The sequence below is a fragment of the Lathamus discolor genome, chromosome 21 (genome assembly GCF_037157495.1).
Source record: "Lathamus discolor isolate bLatDis1 chromosome 21, bLatDis1.hap1, whole genome shotgun sequence".
In the NCBI taxonomy this organism is placed as follows: Eukaryota; Metazoa; Chordata; class Aves; order Psittaciformes; family Psittacidae; genus Lathamus; species Lathamus discolor.
The window spans coordinates 264,922-283,722 of NC_088904.1; the positions used below are offsets into that span (position 1 = coordinate 264,922).

Here is an 18,801-nt window from a genome sequence, read left to right on the forward strand (position 1 = left end):
TTTTGTTTTGTTTTTTATTTTCTGTTATTTTTTTGCTGAGTATTGCACACAGTGTCCAGCTTTCAACGAGTGTTGCTTTAAAGAACTCTAGTTTCTCTTGAAGGGTTTATCAGTTATTCCTTTGACAGAAAAGTAAAAGAAAGAGGGTTGTGAACCAAGAGCACTACAAGAAATCTGTCACGTAGAACCTGTGTGCCACAGGCTGACATAACCCTGCAGGTTGTTCTTTGGTAGGAAATCTGACAAGGATTGCTCCATGGAGTAAAGGCTGTGTAAGGATACTGGGCATGACTGGAGTCTTATCTGCACAACCATCAGGTCCAGTGTTCATGCTCCATTGGCAAAAGGTAGAGCAAACAAAAGATGGGGTCAGGGCAGTTTTAATGCAGTGTCTCCTTTTGTTGCATGAACCTCTATCAGTCCCTAAGCTGACTTTCAAATGGCAGAGGCCCTTCCATGCCTCCTGCTTGCATCCCTCCATCCCTGGCTGACCTTGCCTTGCATTCAGTCGTTTCTTCTCTTTCTGCAGTGGGACCTGCAGTCTTGCACAGCCCAAAGACAGCCCATCTCCTTTGATCACCTTCAGCACTGTCTCCAGTCATGTTCACAACCATCTCTTGAGAAGCACCATGTACAGCAGTGGCTGTGACAGAGCAACTGACTCCCACCACTCAAAGTGTACTTTCCAGCAGTCTGTTCCAGATGCTTCCACCAACTTGTCATCAGTCTTTTGTTACATCAATAAATACTTCTTTTATGTGGAAAAGGACAGATTCAGAAGCACTCAGGGCTTCTCTTAAGTTAAAACTGAGTAGTGTAGAGTCCTCCCACTGTGTCCCACATCTCTTAACCTCACACTTTCCTATTCCACAAGACAATTGTTTCCAGCTTCCTGTCATTTTCTCTTTACTTATTTCATATAAGATTAATTCCACACTAATTGAGAGTTGCTGGTTTATCACAGCATTTAGATAGGGGTTCAGACTTACAGTGAAGGACACCCTCGGTAGGACTGTGCATCAGTGATCACTGCAGGTGTGCTGGCACTGCTCTGAGCTCTGAAACAATTTGTGAAGGCTTTTTGGCATCTTCATCATCCGCATGCTTCTCTGTTCTTCCATTTCTCCTTGCTAAGTAAGAAGGAATCACAGGATGCTGTTTCAATAGGGGTACGAAAACATCTCTTGTAGGAGCCATCTGATCCCAGTTTCCGTCAATAGTTCCTCTGACAGCAGTTACCACGTAATTTCCATGAGCAAACTGTTGCTTCTTGAGTCAGGAAAAGAGGAGAAACAAACCCCTGCTAAAATAGCAAGAGATGATACTAAAGTGTACAGTCTGCATCATAATAGTCAATAAATATTTGGCATAAATAGCTGAAGTCAAGGAAAAGCTGTCTGCATTCTTGCTGCTTTTGGTCCTAAACACAGCCGTGTATCACACTGGTAAAGACCAAAGGAAATGGAAACTAAGCCCAGCCTTTTGAAGCTCTTCCTTGAACATACCTGCTTCAGGAGAGGGTTTGGCCTCTTGATCCTCAAGAGTTTAGAAAAACTGTTGATACGTTCTACTTGTTCATCCTTTACTTTGATGAAATACAGATATTTCTTTCAGATGATGCTCAGTCACTGCTTACAGGATCTTTGTGAACCCAAAGGCCTGTCTCAACCCAGAGGACACTTGCATTTCTCATGAGATGCAGTAGCTCAGTGAGGTAGAGTCTTGGTTGCTGGCTTAGGATGTAGTGATCAGATTTTAAAGACCTGGTCCAGGCTGGAGATGTGCTGCTGGGAACAGATCTGATAGAAATGGTTTTGGGTCCCCCAGAAGAGGCTGGAAGCCTCAGAAGACAGCCCCAGGTACCTGCTGCTGAAGGACCAGCTCTAATTCCTGATGAAAACACGTAGTTATGGCCATGCTGCTGTTGCAGAGTCTCGTGTAGATGCTGAGGAGAATGATGATGCCTCAGGGGACAGGGTGAGGGTGCCAGCTTTTCTGAAGACATCAGTCTGGATTTCGTGACTCTGCAGTTTGAGTGACACCGTTTTCTTTTTACATGTGTTCAATCAGATGGACAAATGCAGTGAGAAAAGAAGTTCAGCTGCCTTGTGTTTGAAAAGAAAGGGGAGGGAAGGCTTCTTCATCCATCTTATGCTCAGGATAGCTACCTTCAGAGCTGAGGCTCTGCCAGGTGGGAATACAAACAGGCAGACTTGGGCTGGATGTTCCAATGGACCTGTTTGCTTTGGGTCCACCTGCTTTCACAAGGAGAACTTGTGCGCATACCAACACTTGGCACTCCAGCAGAACCTGCTGTTGGCTTCTGCAGCCATTCCCAGTGGGGAATCCCTGCTTTTCACTTGCTGGCCAGGAGCCATCTCCTCTGGGAGGCCCATCTGCAGTCAGGCACCTTCGGTGGCAGTAAAAAGGCTTCGCTGTGCAAGGGCAGGGTCCTGTGCTGGGGCTTGGTCAGCCTTCAGAAGCTTGAGTGTTCAACCAGTTGTTGTTTGCAGGAAACCTCACCAGCTTTTGAAGGTCTGGTGTGGTTTTGATTGTTGCTTTGTCACTTTTGGATGTAAAATCACTTGGGTTATCTTGGTATTTCATTTGAAAAGGAAGTGCTGTTGCCCTTACTTGGTCCTCATCTCTTTCTTTTGTTGGATCTGGCACTCCCAAGAAGGCTTTTACTGGGTCATGGTGTGGCTGCCAGACACACTTGTAGGGCTTCCAGAACTGCACCCAAGCAGTCTTCATTCTTTGCTGGACTGTGGAGCTTCACTCAAAAATGAGACAATGCCTGGTTAAATGCAGAACTGTCCTGACTGTGCTTGAAGACCACATCCAAAGTTCTCAGAGACATTCTGGACTTGAGTTGTGTTGTACAGAATAAAGCCAAATAAAAAAATGGATCGGATTTTCTTAGTATATAAAATAGCTTGAGTTTTGTCAAATTCAAAATTGCTTGAAGGCTTTATTCAGGCTTGATCTTTTCCAGTCTGATTTATGAAGTTTTTGTTCCTGCTCAGTAACTTACATTTGCTTCCCAGATTCCCACTACAAATGGAATTCACCCTGGTGCAAAAAGCTAGTCACAAGCCTACTCACAGTTTAAACCTCCTGATAACCATCTGCAGCTAGGGAAACTTCATGGTAAATATGGAAAAGGAAACTCTGGTGTTGCTGTGTATCCTAAGCTGGCAGAGGCAAGTCCAGTTCCTTCAGATGAGAGGATGGCAGCATCAGAACCACTCTAAACATGAGCAGAATCCAAGCAGCTGAGTGTGTTTAGCTCTCTTGTGACTGTTTTAGATGGTGTCTTCATACTGAAGTGTTGAAATTATATTAATGTTCAAGTTACATCCTTATAAAGTTTGGTTTACTTGGTGCTGTGCTATCATCTCCTGTCTGGCAGGAGGGGATGGAGCCTGCACAGATGATGTTGCCACCTGTGCTAAGATGGTGCCAATCCTCCCGCTTTCTGCTCTAGATCAGGGACTGAGAAGGACGTGAGGAGCCAGCATTTAGGGTGGAAGGAGGAGTCAGTGTCCCCGTGGTGCTCTGTGCCCACACATCTTGTTCCTTCCCTTTGGTTGGTTATGAGTTTTTTGTCCATCTGTATCATGATAGCATGAAAACACTGAAAATTGGGACACATGAGTCACTCAGGCTACATTTCTCATTGCAGTGAATATTAGTTGGTCAGTTTATGGTCACTTACATTTGTCCTGATGACCAAAGGGTGTCACTCTGGAGAGGGACATCTGTTTTTATTTTTATAGGGACATTGGGTGTTGTAGTAATGTTCTTTATACGAAACAATTACAAATCTTAAAAGAAAACTTGGCCTAGGTACCTTTCTAGAAAGAATGTTGAGCAGTTAAAACCAAAAGAACTGTGTACCTGATCCCTGATTTGGAATGCCAAGCTTTGGAAATGAATAGTCCTGATAGTCATCAGCTCTATCTGCCTGCAACATGTTAGAGGGTTTATAACGTACAGTGTTCGGTGAACTGCTGATGGTGAGCTCATGGGTCAGTCACAACAGTCAAACACAGTAACTTGACCTAATGCTACCTCTCTCGTATGGTTATCATTTGGACTTCTGTAACAAGGAGATTTCTCTTTTGGAATTCTGCCAATGAAGCACCTTATTGTTAACAGTTCTACTTAGAGCTCCTAAGAATAGCTTTAGAGCAAAGGGACCAAGTTCACATTCACCGTAAGAGAGCCAAGCTCACTTAGAGCTCCCATAGTGGGGCTGCACTTGGAGTTTGGTTTGCTTTTTGGTTTTGTTTTCTTCCCCAAGAACGACGTTTGTCCCCCTGGGTACTTTAATCTCTGTATTGCAAAGCAGATGAGTCTGTGCTGTAGGCAAGTTCCTTGGTACTTCTCACTGTTGGGTGCTCATCACAGTAGAACTGAGAGTTACAAAGGTCCAAAGGCAAATGTTCCTTTCTGATGTTTTACCTTACTGCTTTTCTACTTATTTATAAACTGGGGTTCATGAAGAGGGTCATGAGTCCCTCTTGCTTGTCCTGCACCTTGTGTGACTCCTCCACGATGCAGCTCAAGTGTCCACTCTTAGATGGATTCAATGCAGCCCTGGTTTTGTGATGGCTTTTTCCTAGTAGGCTTGTGTAGTACAACTAAACCACCCCTCAAGTGTTGCTCTCTCCTTCTGCATGGTTTAAAACCAGCCAAAGCCTTTAGATGCTCTAAAGCCAAGCACAGCGCCCAGTGGAGGGATTTGCCTTGGAATCCTGTCCTGTTTTCCTGCCCCTGGCTGTGGTTATTCCTGTCTGTCACACCCCATAAACTATCCACCAAGGCTGAGATAAAACTATTTTTCTGTTGAGTGGAATTTTCAGCACTTAAATTCTTTTTGTTGGCAATGATGGAGAATGAGGGACAGCAGAACTGCCACCTGAAACCTTGGGACTTGCTTCTGGGCTCACCTTTTAGAGTCTCCATTCTCATGTTGGTTGTTCCTTATTTTCCAACAGTTTTGAGCAACTTTTCCGTGGTACAGCTGAACTTTTTCACTTGGTCATTGAGAAGAAAAGGACTTGAGAAATTTGAAACATAAGTTGGGATAAAGCCTTTATTTGACCAGTAATTTTGAATAATCCTGTACTTCTATCTAGTGGTTTCATTTACTTAATTTCCCTTAACTTATGTACTCTTTTGTTCACAAATTAATCTGTTTGTGGGACAGAAGGTTTTATCAATTGTTTTCCATACTGTACAGTATATGGTTCAACATTTTGTATATTTAGTGTGGTTTTAAGTTATTGATTTGTTTTATATCAAATAATTTATTTTTCAGGTACCATTTTCATTTAAGCTTTGTTTTTACATGGGTTTCTTTTAAATAAAGTATGACACTGCTTTCCAAATGTCTCAAATGAACTTGAATCCCATTGTGTTATTTTGAGACGACTTCCTGTAAATTAACTTTCTTTTAGAAATACCTGCAAAAATGGACCAAGTTCATCCTTGGGTTGAAAACTTTCTTCAATTTGGAAAGAAAACCGGGAATTTTCATACAGAAACAGTTCAAAGGTTTGTTGGATGAAGCAGCAGCTTGTAGAAGCCTGTGAATGGAATGAGGAGCATTGTTTTCTAGTTGGTCTTTTCAGAAGTAAAGGAAGCAACACCAGGGCGTTCATGCTAGTATTAATCCTGGAGTGATCAGGCAATAGAGCAAGGGAATTCTGGACTCCTGCCGCATGCTCAGTTCTGGTTTTGTTTTGTACATGTTAGGAACATGATGTTTTGAAGTGTTCCATGGTGGAAGGTGATGTGCTTCAAAATAGAATTAGGCTTTTACTGAATTGTTCATATTCTGTTTTTTCTTCCCGCAGGAATTGGATTATTATTGTGCAATGTGGAATGTGACATTCTTTTCCGAGTTGTGTTCATACACAGGTTCAAGCTTGCTCCACTAAAGATTCAGTTACTTATAGCCTGGTCAGAAAGGTGGAACTCAAAGGCAGCGCGTGATTTCCTTTCTGTTTTTCAGGAAAACCAAGTGTTCTCTCGATCTCCTGGCGTCCATCCTGATTAAACCAAAGTCCAGCTCCATGATTACTCAGAAATGTGTGTTGAAACTTGAAGAGAGCCTTTGAGGGCAGTGATCTGTCAGTGTGAGGTCAGGCTCTCGGAGCTGGGCTGTCACCATACATCTGAAGCATTGGCTCTGGGTTTTATCTTAATGAATAACCTGTGAAAAGGGATGGAAAATAAGACCAAGAGTGTCTCATGTGTGGGGATGTGGGGCAGATGCTCCCTCAGCTCAGGCATCTCCATGCAGTGCAAAACTAGATTTCCAGTTATTTTTTGCTGTGGGAATTGCTCAGTCCAGCCCTGTTCACCAAGCTGGGATTACTCCTTGTGCTAAACTGGCAAGGAACAGAAGGGAGTGTTTCCTGTTACTGTCAGTATAACAACAGATTGTTGGATCTGCAGCATCATCAGAATCAGGAATGTTCCATCACCAGTGCAGAACTTTAGACCTTGCATGGGTTGTCCTTTGGATGGAGCCAGGCAACTCCTACGTTCTTACTCCCAACCAGATGTTATTCCCATGTGTTCACTCCACACAGGTTCATTCTCAGCACTGTTGTATTTTCCAGGTTTTTTGATGAGGGAAAATACATTTTAATCACCAAAAAGCTTCAAGGATGGGCCCCTCTCAGCAATGGCTGATTTTATCAGAAGTGATGCAAAAACCTAGTGTAGCCCCATTAACCTTGAGGGGGAGGTTCTGTGATTGCAGAATTCCCAATGGACTCTCTGGCTTTAGACTCTTCCCCCACTTGCTGTGCCTGGGGGCACTGCAGGAGTATCCTGCTGTTAAACTTCACCCCCTTCAGTTCAGAATGGGAGCGGGGAGAAGGGAAGAAATGGGAGTGTTCCATCTCACTGGAATGTTGGGAAACAAGGTGGGGGGGGAAACCTGCCTTTATATTTTATTTTGTATCTTCTGTCTTTCTAAGGAAAAAGAAACATGGGAAAATGTTAGCATAAGGAGTGTCCTTCGGGCTCACGTTGTGGTGTGTTTAGCTCAGGGGTTTGTATCCAGCAGAGTGGGAGAAGCTGTTCAAGGAAAGCACATCCAGCCTGGCCACATCCCACCATCCCTTCCTCATTCCATCACTTCCCCTCCTGCCTCCCCAGCATGCAGCAGTGGGGTGTTGAGGGACCCCTGCCTGTTCATGGTTATCTCCTCTTTTGCTGCTTGCGTTTTGAATCCACCTTTCTTTTCCTTACACTATCTTCGGCTTCCAGCACTTGTGACAGCAGGAGGCTGGGAGGAAAGGTGGGATGTTTGGGGTAACTTCTGTGTGTGTGTGTATTCCCGTGCAGGTGAGTGAGGGTGAATACAGGTCCCTGTGTCACTCTGCATTGTGACAGACCTTATTTTTCAAGAATTCATGGATAGAAGCATCGAGTTTAGCCAAATGGGAACCTGAAGCTGGTCTCTCAAGAGCAGAGCTTTCACTGACATCCCATTGGCAGCTGGTTTCCTTGCAACAAAATCTGGCACAGTTAAAATAGAGATTTTGCTCGTTTGACTTCTAAGCAGAACGCTTTAAAGTGTTGAACTGTTTCATCTGGATTGACTTCTCTCTGCAGAGCTGGAGCACCTGGTAAATAGCGCATTTGCAACGTAAGCTGAGGCTTACAAGGAACTTCACTGAGTTTAATAAAAGTTAATCTGGGGCTTCCTGGTGGAGGCGGCAGTGGAGCTCTTCAACAAACTTACCTGCAGCTCTGTTTGAAGGTGTTGGAACAGATTCTGCCCCCAAGCCCAGCCCGGGTGTGCTCCAAAGAAAGGTGATAAAAGAGAGCAGAACAGAAATGGTTTGGTTTTAGGAGCAGTGTTGAGTCCTGGGCCTTGGGGGCAAGGATGGAGCACGCGCTTGTGCTTGCAGGATTTCACGGGTATGCTGGAGCCTGGGACCAGCCACGGTAAGTGAGCTCCAGAGTCCTGGCATGGGCAGGTTTGGGCTCAGTCAGGCCAGGCTTGCACAACTTGGGATGAAGCATTTGTGACCCTGCACCCTGCTGTGCCTTTCTATCCTGATTATTTATAGAATCATGGAATGGGTTGGGTTGGAAGGACCTTAAATCCCCTCCAGCTCCAACCCCTGCCAGGGGCAGGGACCCCTTCCACTGAAGCAGCTTGCTCCAAGCCCTTGTGTCCAACCTGGCCTTGAACACTGCCAGGGATGGGGCAGCCACAGCTTCTCTGGGCACCCTGTGCCAGCGCCTCAGCACCCTCACAGGGAAGAGCTTCTGCCCAAGAGCTCATCTCAGTCTCCCCTCGGGCAGGTTCAAGCCATTCCCCTTGGCCTGTCCCTACAGGCCCTTGTCCAAAGCCCCTCTCCAGGTTTCTTCTTCCTTCTGCTTTGCTTCTTCCAAGAGCCAGCATGTGCATGCACCTTTATATGTGCATACACACACACGTAGTACCTGTATGTTTACACATGTATTACACTGTGTATGCTGTATTTATAGTTTGTTTAGAATACACGTATTTATCTCTTAATTGTATGGTTTAGTGTGCATCAGTTTTATGTGCACATCTATGCTATTCTACATGCCCACACACTACAGAAGTAATTCGTACAAAGATGTATATCCTTAGGAACACAGGTTAGAGGGAAGGGTAGTTAACAGTATAACAATAGTGGTGTGATGAGCTTAAGGAAATGACCCTCAGCTGGGTAAAACATCAGCATCCAAACTTGTCTGAAGTTTAAGTAACTCTAGAAAAACGGCCACATCTCTGTGTTGGATCTCAGTTATGATCAGCAGTGGTCCTGGAATGCACCATGTCATACTTTGCAGGGAGCACCTCCCCATTCAGTGTCCCATGAGACAAAATGCTGTCCCTTTGGAAGTCAGAAATGACTTTCAGTTTGGTTTAAGTCGCCGTTACTCTGCTTTTTCCCCTTCCTGTTTTTACCGTATTTCATGGGCCTTAATGTTCTAATCCTTTCTTACTGCAGGCATGGAGGAAGGAAGAAAACCCAGCTCCAAGGAGGACTGTGAAGGTAGTGCAATGGCAGGACTGACGGCACAATGCCAAGGCACACGGCGTGCGTGCCTGGGGTGCACCCTGGGTCCTATCCCTGGATTCCAGGATAGACATCCTGGCTGCTTGAGCTGCCTTCGATAAAATGTGTTGAAGCCTTGCCCGAGTGTCTTAAGTGCTTCTTTTCTGACCAGGCGCAGTTAAGGGCTGAGGTAGGAGACACTTGCATGGCTTTGCCTTCTTCAGCCACTCAGCTCACGAGGGCTTACACCAGGGATTGTATGATAGGATCCCAGCTTGGTTTGGGTTGGAAGGGACTGTAAAGCTCCTCTAGTCCCAACCCCTGCCACAGGCAGGGACCCCTTCCACTGGAGCAGCTTGCTCCGAGCCCCTGTGTCCAACCTGGCCTTGGTCACTGTTTTAAGGCTGTGATTTTAAGGCTGTAATTGGAATTTGGACTTAGGGACAGATCCATGGCTGGGAAAATCAACGTGGTTGCAATTGGGCCTGGTCAGTGTAAGAAGACAGCCAGCAGAAACACAGACACAGCTGGTCCTTCCATCCCTGCCATTAAATGATTCCCACTGTCCATGCCAAGGGTGGAATGTTTCAACCAGCTGAAAATGCAGGATTTTGAGCTCCAGACAAAGATTTCCTTCAGTTCAGTTCATAGCTGAGAACCCAGGAGTGAAATCAAATAAAAAAGCAATGATTAGAAATCTCTCTACTAAAGCAAAGCAAGAGGTGGCCTTGGGTGCAGGGGTTGCTCTGCAGGTGCTGCTGCAGAGTCCTGTGGTCTTCAAAGAATAGAGAAGGTTTTTCCCACTTCTTGTGCCAAGTAAGGCCTTTGTCTTGCAGAGCATCCACACAGGACATTCACCATGTCCATGGTTAGCACCAGGATCCCGTTCCCAGGTGCAGGAATGCTGCGATCTACACCTGGCAGATGTTATAGTGAATTCCTGTCTGACCAAACAAGCTTTCTTCCATCACTTCGATCACGTTGTCTTTGGGCTGTGGGTGTGAGGCCTCCCCAGGAGGGAGCTTGGCTGTGCTGCTTCCTGGATCTTGCTGCAAAAAGGAAAAACCACCACTGAATTTCTTGGGGCAGAACATGGGTTGTGTCTGTGGGGTCACCCTGTGCTCCCCTGCGAGCCCAGGCAAGCAACACGTACCACAGGAGCCTTAGGAGTGAAATCCTTCTCACAGACGTGTGCTATGATGCCAGCAGCCAGAGCATCACCAAGGACGTTGGTCATCGTCCGAAATCGATCCCTAGGTAAGAGAGAACCGTGAGGATGCCTTTGGGGTGGCACTGGGCACCAAGTGCTGCTCAGAGGTGGAGCCCACCTCGTGTTCCGAGAGTGGAACTTTCACCTGAGAAATTAAACTTCCTTTTTATGTGAAAGAGAAAAGCAGCCAGGAGACTTGACGCTGTTCTCTCTCTGCCCAGGGTGGAGGCACAAAGCTTTGTGAAGCTCAGAGCACCGACCCACGTGGCAGTCAGCTTCAGATGCAGCACCACGAGCTGGCACTTCCCACCCACCCCCAGCACTGCGCTGGGAGTCACTTACAGAGCCCAGTCCACTGCGATGATGAGAGTGATATCGTCTGTGGGCAGCCCAACAGAAGTGAGCACGATGACCATGGTGACAAGTCCGGACTGGGGGATCCCAGCTGCCCCTATGCTGGCTGCTGTAGCTGTGATGCTGCAAAAAGAAGGTGGCCATGCAGATAGTGTGGGGCTGGGGGGAAAGGCGAAGTGTGTTTGAATGGCAAAGTAAGTTATTCTTCTAATGGAAGGATATTCTGTTCACAAAGGGGAGAGAAAGCTCCTTCAGTTCCAACCCCTGCCACGGGCAGGGACCCCTTCCACTGGAGCAGCTTGCTCCAAGCCCATGTCCAACCTGGCCTTGAGCACTGCCAGGGATGGGGCAGCCACAGCTTCTCTGGGCACCCTGTGCCAGCGCCTCAGCACCCTCACAGGGAAGAGCTTCTGCCTAAGAGCTCATCTGAGTCTCCCCTCAGGCAGGTTAAAGCCATTCCCCTTGGCCTGTCCCTGCAGGCAGCTCTAGTGCTGCCCGTTTGCAGCCTGGACTTTACCTACAGGCAAAGTCTTTGATTCTGGTTTTGCAGCAAATTCTGTGGGTGCAGAGCCCAGCTCTGCTGCTGCACACTGCAGCCTTCCCTACTCCAGCTTCCCAGCAACATTCACTCTGAGCAGGAGCAAGGTCTCTGCTGCGAAGTTGTTATAAATCCTAAAAAGATGAATGGAGAGAAGTAATTCAGCTGCTGCACATTTACCTGATGGTTATAATTTGTCCCAAATCCAAGTCATATTCATTGACCTGGGCAATAAAGATCGCAGCGACTGCTTCGTACAGCGCGGTGCCATCCATGTTGATGGTGGCACCGACAGGGAGGACGAACCGTGCCACACGTCGATCTATTCCATTGTTCTCCAGGAGACATTTCAGGGTGATGGGCAAGGTTGCGGAGCTGCAGAACAAGAGATGAGCATGATTCTTTTTGTTTCCTGCAGCCCCTTTAGGCACTGGAGCTGCTCTCAGGTCTCCCCTTAAGGAGCCTTCTCTTGTCCAGGCTGCCCCAGCCCCGCTCTCTCAGCCTGGCTCAGAGCAGTGCCATTGCAGCGATGAAGGCATCGCTCTCAGAACAGCAGAGGGGATGGTTACAGCTTTGTTGGACATCGCTGGTGCCCACATTACCCACGGGGGTGCTTGGGGGGAGCACACCCCAGATGCTGTTCTTGGGATTATGGGAAGAAGCATTTGAGAGACCAGGAAACCCTTTGCCTTGTGCAATGGTTCCTAAGCAGATGCTTGCAGCTGTGTGTCCTCCAGGAAGGGCAGAGGTGTCGCACGTGGAGTTTCTTCTTTTAAAGAATGTTTTGAAGAATGGAAATAAAACAGATAATATAAAATTTTAGAATCTTCTCAGACAAAACTTTTCCTTGGAGGAGCTTTGGGATGCACAGGGCTTGAGTTAAGGTTTTTGGTGTTCAGAGGAGCTTTTGATGTTTCCAGTTCAAACCCAGGCCCATAACCCCACACTGGTTTATAAAACACTTCCTAATCCCTATTTTGAACCCTTTGAAAGGAAAGTGACTGCAGCAATTCCAGTGAGCTCACACAGACACAAACGCTGCTGGTTTGCTTGGGGAACCCCACGAGAGGAGTGGCTGGGTCTGAAGATGCCCTAAGGCTCATTCTGCTGGGGACCAGTGCCAAGCATCCTGCTTCCCACTGAAACTGGGAACATTCTCGTGTCAAATAGTGCTGGAGCATAACTGTGCTTTCTCTGGATTATTCCTGTTCTCCCCCAGCCCCGCTGGCCGTGCACGCATCCTCTCCCTCCACCAAACCTGATGCCTCCTCAGGTGCATCAGCGTATTTCAGCCACGTTTTCATACCTGGAGGAGGTAGCTAAGGCAATGAGCAGGGCCTGCAGCATCCCCTGGATGAAAGCAAAGGGGTTTTTCTTGGTGATGAGCACAAAAAGCAGAGGTAAGATAATGAGTCCATGGATGGCCAGTCCTGACACCACCGTAATGGCATAAAGCCCCAGCTTCTGGCCTATAACTGATGGGTCTTCCATCTCCAGGATCTTTCCAGCAATGAGAAACACGATGCCAAAGGGGAAGTACCTGCAAAGAATAAACATCAACGATGATTTATGGGGCTGCAGCAGTGACAGAAGCACTCCATGGCCATCACTGCGGTGTCTGGTACCACAGGGTGCAGTCAGACCAAGATCACCCCAGTGCTGACATACACTTGGAGCTCTGTGATCAGCGTTCCCGTGGGGCAGCGCGTAAGGGAACAGCTGAAAGGGTGGAAATCAGATTTACCAAACTGCCATCGCGACGATCTTCATAACGGCCTCGTTCAGGCACTGGCACACGTTCACCAGTGGCGCTCCCCGCTCGCCCATTCTTCCCAGGAGCAGTCCTGCAACCAAGCACATGGATGTGGTAACAGAATCCTGGGAGCAGCCTGAGTCGTGCCAAGCGTCTTGAGGCTCTGGTGGTCACAGAACGGGTTCCACTGAAAGCCTGGTGGGGTTATGTGTAGCTGAGGATGTGATGATGAGTTGCAGCCCTGTCCTTGCTCTGCAGTGAAGAGTCAGACACCATGGCTGCCACTTGGATGAACACTCAAAAGTGTGCAGATTTGCCTAAACCCTCCAGTTCTGGGGTTTATTATCTGAGAATCCCAGCCTGGTCTGGGCTGGAAGGGACCTCAAAGCTCCTCCAGCTCCAACCCCTGCCACGGGCAGGGACCCCTTCCACTGGAGCAGCTTGCTCCAAGCCCGTGTCCAACCTGGCCTTGAGCACTGCCAGGGATGGGGCAGCCACAGCTTCTCTGGGCACCCTGTGCCAGCGCCTCAGCACCCTCACAGGGAAGAGCTTCTGCCTAAGAGCTCATCTCAGTCTCCCCTCTGGCAGGTTCAAGCCATTCCCATTGGCCTGTCCCTACAGGGGACTTGTCCAGACTTGTCCTTGTCCAAAGCCCCTCCATCCTGTGCAGGACCCAGGGAGTGCATATGGGAGGCCGGGGCTGTCTCAGGTGATCTCCCACTGTGTCCCAAGCTGGTGCTGATCCTCCCTCCCACGCTGGCAGGGTGCTGGGTGATAATCCCAGACCACAAAAGCCCCTTCTCCCTGTTTGGCTGGGCTGGAGCCAGGCACGTGTCCTGCAAGCAGGAGCTCAGCAGGTTCCCCAGGTGTCCCTGGTGAGCAGATGGTGCTGGCCCATGGGACAGGGTCCTGCCATAGACATCGCCTCTCCTGCAAGGTCTGTCAGTGCGTCTGCCTCTGCCCTGTCTCACTGCGGCTGTCTCCTCCAGGTGCTCCTGGTACGGTAGCCTTTACAGCCAGGCGCTCTCCCCAGCTCCAGCGGCTCCAGCACTGCCTCCACCCCTCAAATCCTCTAATTGGCTTCTTGGTTCTTCATACACTAAATTCAAGCTCCTTGCTCTCACCTCTTAATCTACAGGTAATCCTGTCCCCATGCTTGCCTCATCTCCTCCTACTCTTTCCCCTCCTGATTCCTCTCTTTCGCACTCATTGTCCTTAGGCTTCAGGTTTCTCCTTCCCATGACTTTCTCCCCCGTAAACCTTCCTCCCTCTCCTTTGCACACAGAATTATGAAATGGGTTGGGTTGGAAGGGATCTTAAAGCTCCTCCAGCTCCAACCCCTGCCACGGGTAGGGACCCCTTCCACTGGAGCAGCTTGCTCCAAGCCCCTGTGTCCAACCTGGCCTTGAGCACTGCCAGGGATGGGGCAGCCACAGCTCCTCTGGGCACCCTGTGCCAGCGCCTCAGCACCCTCACAGGGAAGAGCTTCTGCCTAAGAGCTCATCTCAGTCTCCCCTCGGGCAGGTTCAAGCCATTCCCCCTGGCCTGTCCCTACAGGCCCTTGTCCTAAGCCCCTCTCCAGGTTTCCTGCAGCCCCTTTGGGCACTGGAGCTGCTCTAAGGTCTCCCCAGAGAATGGAAAACTGGGGGAGGAAACATCCCCATCTCTGCAGGGTTGGTACCGATCGTTGCTGAGAAGATGACGATTCCCAGGACGTTCATCTCGTTGCTGGTTCCAGGCAGGGTCCTGTAGGTCATCTCAGGAGCTGGTGTCAGCTCCAGGAACACGGGCCGGTGGAGTTCAGGATTTTCGTCGTCAGGTGCAAAGTAGATAAAACTGAGAGTTTTCCCCGGGATCTTTGGAATGCCGGGAGACTTCACCACCGGGACCAGAACCGTTCGATACTGCAAGAGAAGCAAAGCAGGGAGGTCAGGGTCCTCTTGGCTTCGTCCTGCTCTGACCACAGAGGTGAAGCCACCACCATGATGGGTGGAGAAGGGAAGGAGGGGAAGTGGAAGGGGAAAGAGCAGGGGGAAGAGAAAGGGGAAGGGAACTTACCTGCTGGAATGAAGCTTCAACGAGGTTAGAAGGAAACATGTTTCTGTAAGAGAGCAATAGCACAGGGGTTAAAGCACGTCTTGAGAGCACAGGAAACGACGTGGGGAGCACCTCTTGTGGGCGCGAGGCCAAGAGGACCGTGACAGCCACCACCAGCTTGGTGTGAGCCGAGGGCAAAGAGAGGTGCTGGTGCCTGTCAGCATGCACGTGGTTCTGTTTCCCTGGAGGTCTCAGGATCCCCAGGATATCCCCAGATCTCCCTCATGGGGAGATCTCGTCTGTGAAACACCATCCCCAAGCTGCCCCTGCTGAAAGCCTGCCTCGTACCTGATTAAATCCAGCAGCGCATCCGCGGAGCTGAGCACCACATTCCCCACCGAGTACTTGTCCTTCTGGGCAGCTGCACCCGGGTGGATGCTGACCACGAGGATGATCCCCACAGTCACTGCCATGAAGGTTGTCCAGAGGTAGTAGGTGATGGTGAGCACCCCCATCTTCCCACAGGCCTTGGTGTCCATGGTGGCCAGCCCGGACATGAGGCTGCACCAGAAGAGATCGTGGTCAGTGCCTGCTCCAAAACCGCACAGGATGCAGCTGATGGGAGACATCTCCAGAGAGTTTTGAACCAATGCTTAAGGGCATCACTGAGCTCTTGCACATTTGAGTGCCAGGTTGTGGCAACCCAGGTCAAGCTGCAAAGGGCAGGAGGTGCCTCTCCAATCCCTTTTCCAGGCTTGGCCATGTTTTCTGTCATCTCCACCAGAAAAGAAGGAAATACTCTTGGTGTATTTTGATGGTAAATAACTAATGCTGCTCTTTTGGGTGTGACACCGTTCTCTTTAAGTCTCTGATGCCCTGTGCTGCTGCTGTGCATCACTGGGAGCGGTGAAGAAAGGTCTTAGCAGGGTTTCTGACATCCTGGTGGGGATGGACCCTGCTCCCTCAGGGGGAGAGCTGCTCCTTCAGACTTCGTGGACACAGAAGCTTTCCTAAGCAGCCCGTAAGCTACTTTTAAACAAAACTGGACTGAAAATAGAGAGGGTTCTACAGGAGAGCTGCTGGTGGTGATGCTTCCTCAATCCACCACCATCATGGGGGACACCAAGCCAGGGTTGCTGGGGTTATCCTCACCCCAGAATCCCAGACTGGTTTGAGTTGGAAGGGACCTTAAAGCTCCTCCAGCTCCAACCCCTGCCACGGGCAGGGACCCCTTCCACTGGAGCAGCTTGCTCCAAGCCCCTGTGTCCAACCTGGCCTTGAGCACTGCCAGGGATGGGGCAGCCACAGCTTCTCTGGGCACCCTGTTCCTGCTCAGGAGATCACGGGGTGACCTCCTCAATGTGGTGGAGAGGTGGTATTTTAGAAGCAGAAGATGGTGTCTTACCTGGAGGTAATCAAGGGCAGGATCAGCATCTTCAACATCCTCATAAGGAGCTCTCCAGGAAAGGAGAAGTACTGCTTCTCCTGCACATAAAGCAGAGCGGTTGTGTCAGTTGAGAGTTGAGAAGTGGATGCTGATTGCGGGTTAGGGGCTCAAACCTGATAAATTCACCTTTTTCCCAAAAAAGACCCAGCTCGGAGCTTGGTTCTAACATGGCAGCCATCTGCCCTTCCATCAATCCATCCATCCATCCATCATCCATCCATCCATCCATCATCCATCCATCCATCCATCATCCATCCTTCATCCATCCATCCATCCACCCATCTATCCATCATCCATCCATCCATCCATCCATCCATCCACCCATCACTGCTGTGGTAGAGGTGTCAGGGATGGACCTGAGGCAGCCTCAAGTCAAGCGGGTACTTTTGGTTACTCTGAAGCAATCAACCCCAAGGAGCTTTGGGGGCTGCCCAGGCAAACCATGCTGGTGCAGGGCGTGGGAGGAGCAGCAGGCTTGAGCAGCACCTCTTTTCCCAGTGGGTTTGTCAGCTTCCTGACCCTTTCCCATCGTGGCTGCTGCGGACCACGCGCAGGGCTGTGGCAGGAGGATGGGATGGGGCTGGGGCAGAGGGCAGATGGGCTCTGTGCACAGCAGGACAGGGGCAGGAGCCCCATGGCTCCGGGGTGGGCGGCTGCTCCCGGCATCTGCACCGGGGTACAGGAGATTACAGCAGCGTCAGTGCAGTTCCGAGCTCATCCCTCTGCGGGCGGCTGATGCTGGAGGTGTAATTGAGGTGACAGGGCCTTGCTAAACCCTAGCGGGTGATGTGGGGTGTTTCAGGGCCAGATGAGCTCTCCCTGAGGCCTGGCTGAAGATCAGGGCTGAGCCACTGCCAAGGCACCCGATGCCATTGAACCACCTGGGGTTTGGCTCAGTGATGTTGAACACCTCCTAGGAAGTGCTGAGCACCTTTTAGGTGCATTTTCGTCACTGCCTTGGTCTCCAGGGGTGCTCAGGGGAAGGTGACCCCCCCCCCCCCAGGCTCTCCACTACCCCCATTTATTGGCTGGGTCATCTCCAGAGGGAGGAAACGTGCTCTGGTTGAGCATCTGCACAGCTGGGGAGAGCGGAGCCCTCACACCCCAGCACTGCTGTGTTACTGAGCATCCATTCCCCCCCTTCCCATCCCCGTCCCACCCGGAGGGTCCATCCCACAGCCTCCGCTCCCAGGGAGGGATGCAGGATTTCTCCTGCAGCTTTGGTGTTTGTTGACAGCTTTTAGGTCAGAAAATAACCCAAAGAAAAGCCACCGGGAGAAACCTGCCCCGAGAAGAGCGTTTCTTGGGCAGGAGCCTTTGCCTTTGGGGCTGTGCCCATCTGGGGCCATCGATGCTGATGTGCTGCCAGCACCGGGGCTGGTTGCCCTGACTGCCCTGCTCGCTCCCATCCCCATCCTGGTCACACTCACCAGCTCCGTCAGCTCCAGTGCTCGCAGCAGGAACCCCAGGAGGCAGCCGGTGACAACCGATAGCATGGAGAGGGTCAGGAGGCCATTTCTCTGCCAGAAAGCCCGTGCCCACTTCCAGACCCGCAGGAAGGTCGTGGACAGCGAGTCCAGCAAAGCTCTCCTGACCTGCTCCCACATGGTCACCCTCAGCTGCCCAGGCAAAGCCCCTCGGAGCAGCTCCTGGCCCTGCTCATTGCGCCGGCACCACCACGCCGCCGGCCCCCGGCCCCTCACCCAGAGCTGAGCACACCGGAGGCTAATCCCAGGCACCAAAAGCTCCAGGGCTCTTTGGGAGCCTTTCCCATAATGGAAAGTGACGTCTTCAATGGTTAATCTGGGCTTGGCATCTGGCCGTGCCAGTGCTGAACCCTCCACCCCCCAGCAGGACCAGGCTGTGTGCTGCACGCTGGGAGCAGGGATTCAGCCCGAGCACCTTTCCCATCACAGTTCCTGATCCAAAAGGATCGCATCCTGCCCCGTATCTGTTAAGGGCTTCGTGAGAGCAAAGCCTGAAAGGAACACTGTTTCCCAGTTAACTGCAGAATTTCCAGTGGGGAATTTCGCTGATGACGCCGAGCTGTGTGGTGCAGTTGATGTGCTGGAAGGGATGGGATCCAGAGGGACCTGGACAGGCTGGAAAGGTGGGACTATGGGAACCTCATGGAGTTCAACAAGGCCAAGTGCAAGTTCCTGCCCCCGGGTCGGGGCAGTCCCCAGCACAAACACAGGCTGGGGGAGAGGAGTCTCTCTGGGGCAGGACAGCAGCTGAAGGACGGGGTGGGTGGGCTCAGGGATACAGCGCTGTTCCCAGCTGAGGATGCTCTGGGAATGGGGAAATACGAGAACCTCTCTGAATCAAAACTTCTCTGCCCAAATTTTAAACACACACCCCCCCCCAATAAGACCACAAACCCGTCTCCTACCGTTG

General features: G+C 50.2%; 1 protein-coding gene across 1 annotated transcript; it reads right to left on the reverse strand.

The window, feature by feature from the left end:
* Nucleotides 1-8,546: 8,546 nt before the first annotated feature.
* On the reverse strand, nucleotides 8,547-18,801 carry LOC136024484 (excitatory amino acid transporter 5-like). Its single transcript, XM_065699858.1, has 11 exons — nucleotides 17,835-18,801; nucleotides 16,363-16,442; nucleotides 15,306-15,518; nucleotides 14,979-15,021; nucleotides 14,602-14,824; nucleotides 12,912-13,011; nucleotides 12,474-12,707; nucleotides 11,348-11,542; nucleotides 10,618-10,752; nucleotides 10,219-10,318; nucleotides 8,547-10,114 (listed from the first exon to the last, which is right to left on the reverse strand). The coding sequence occupies exons 1-11, from the start codon at nucleotides 18,009-18,011 to the stop codon at nucleotides 9,977-9,979; spliced, it is 1,638 nt and encodes a 545-aa protein (XP_065555930.1). The 5' UTR covers nucleotides 18,012-18,801; the 3' UTR covers nucleotides 8,547-9,976.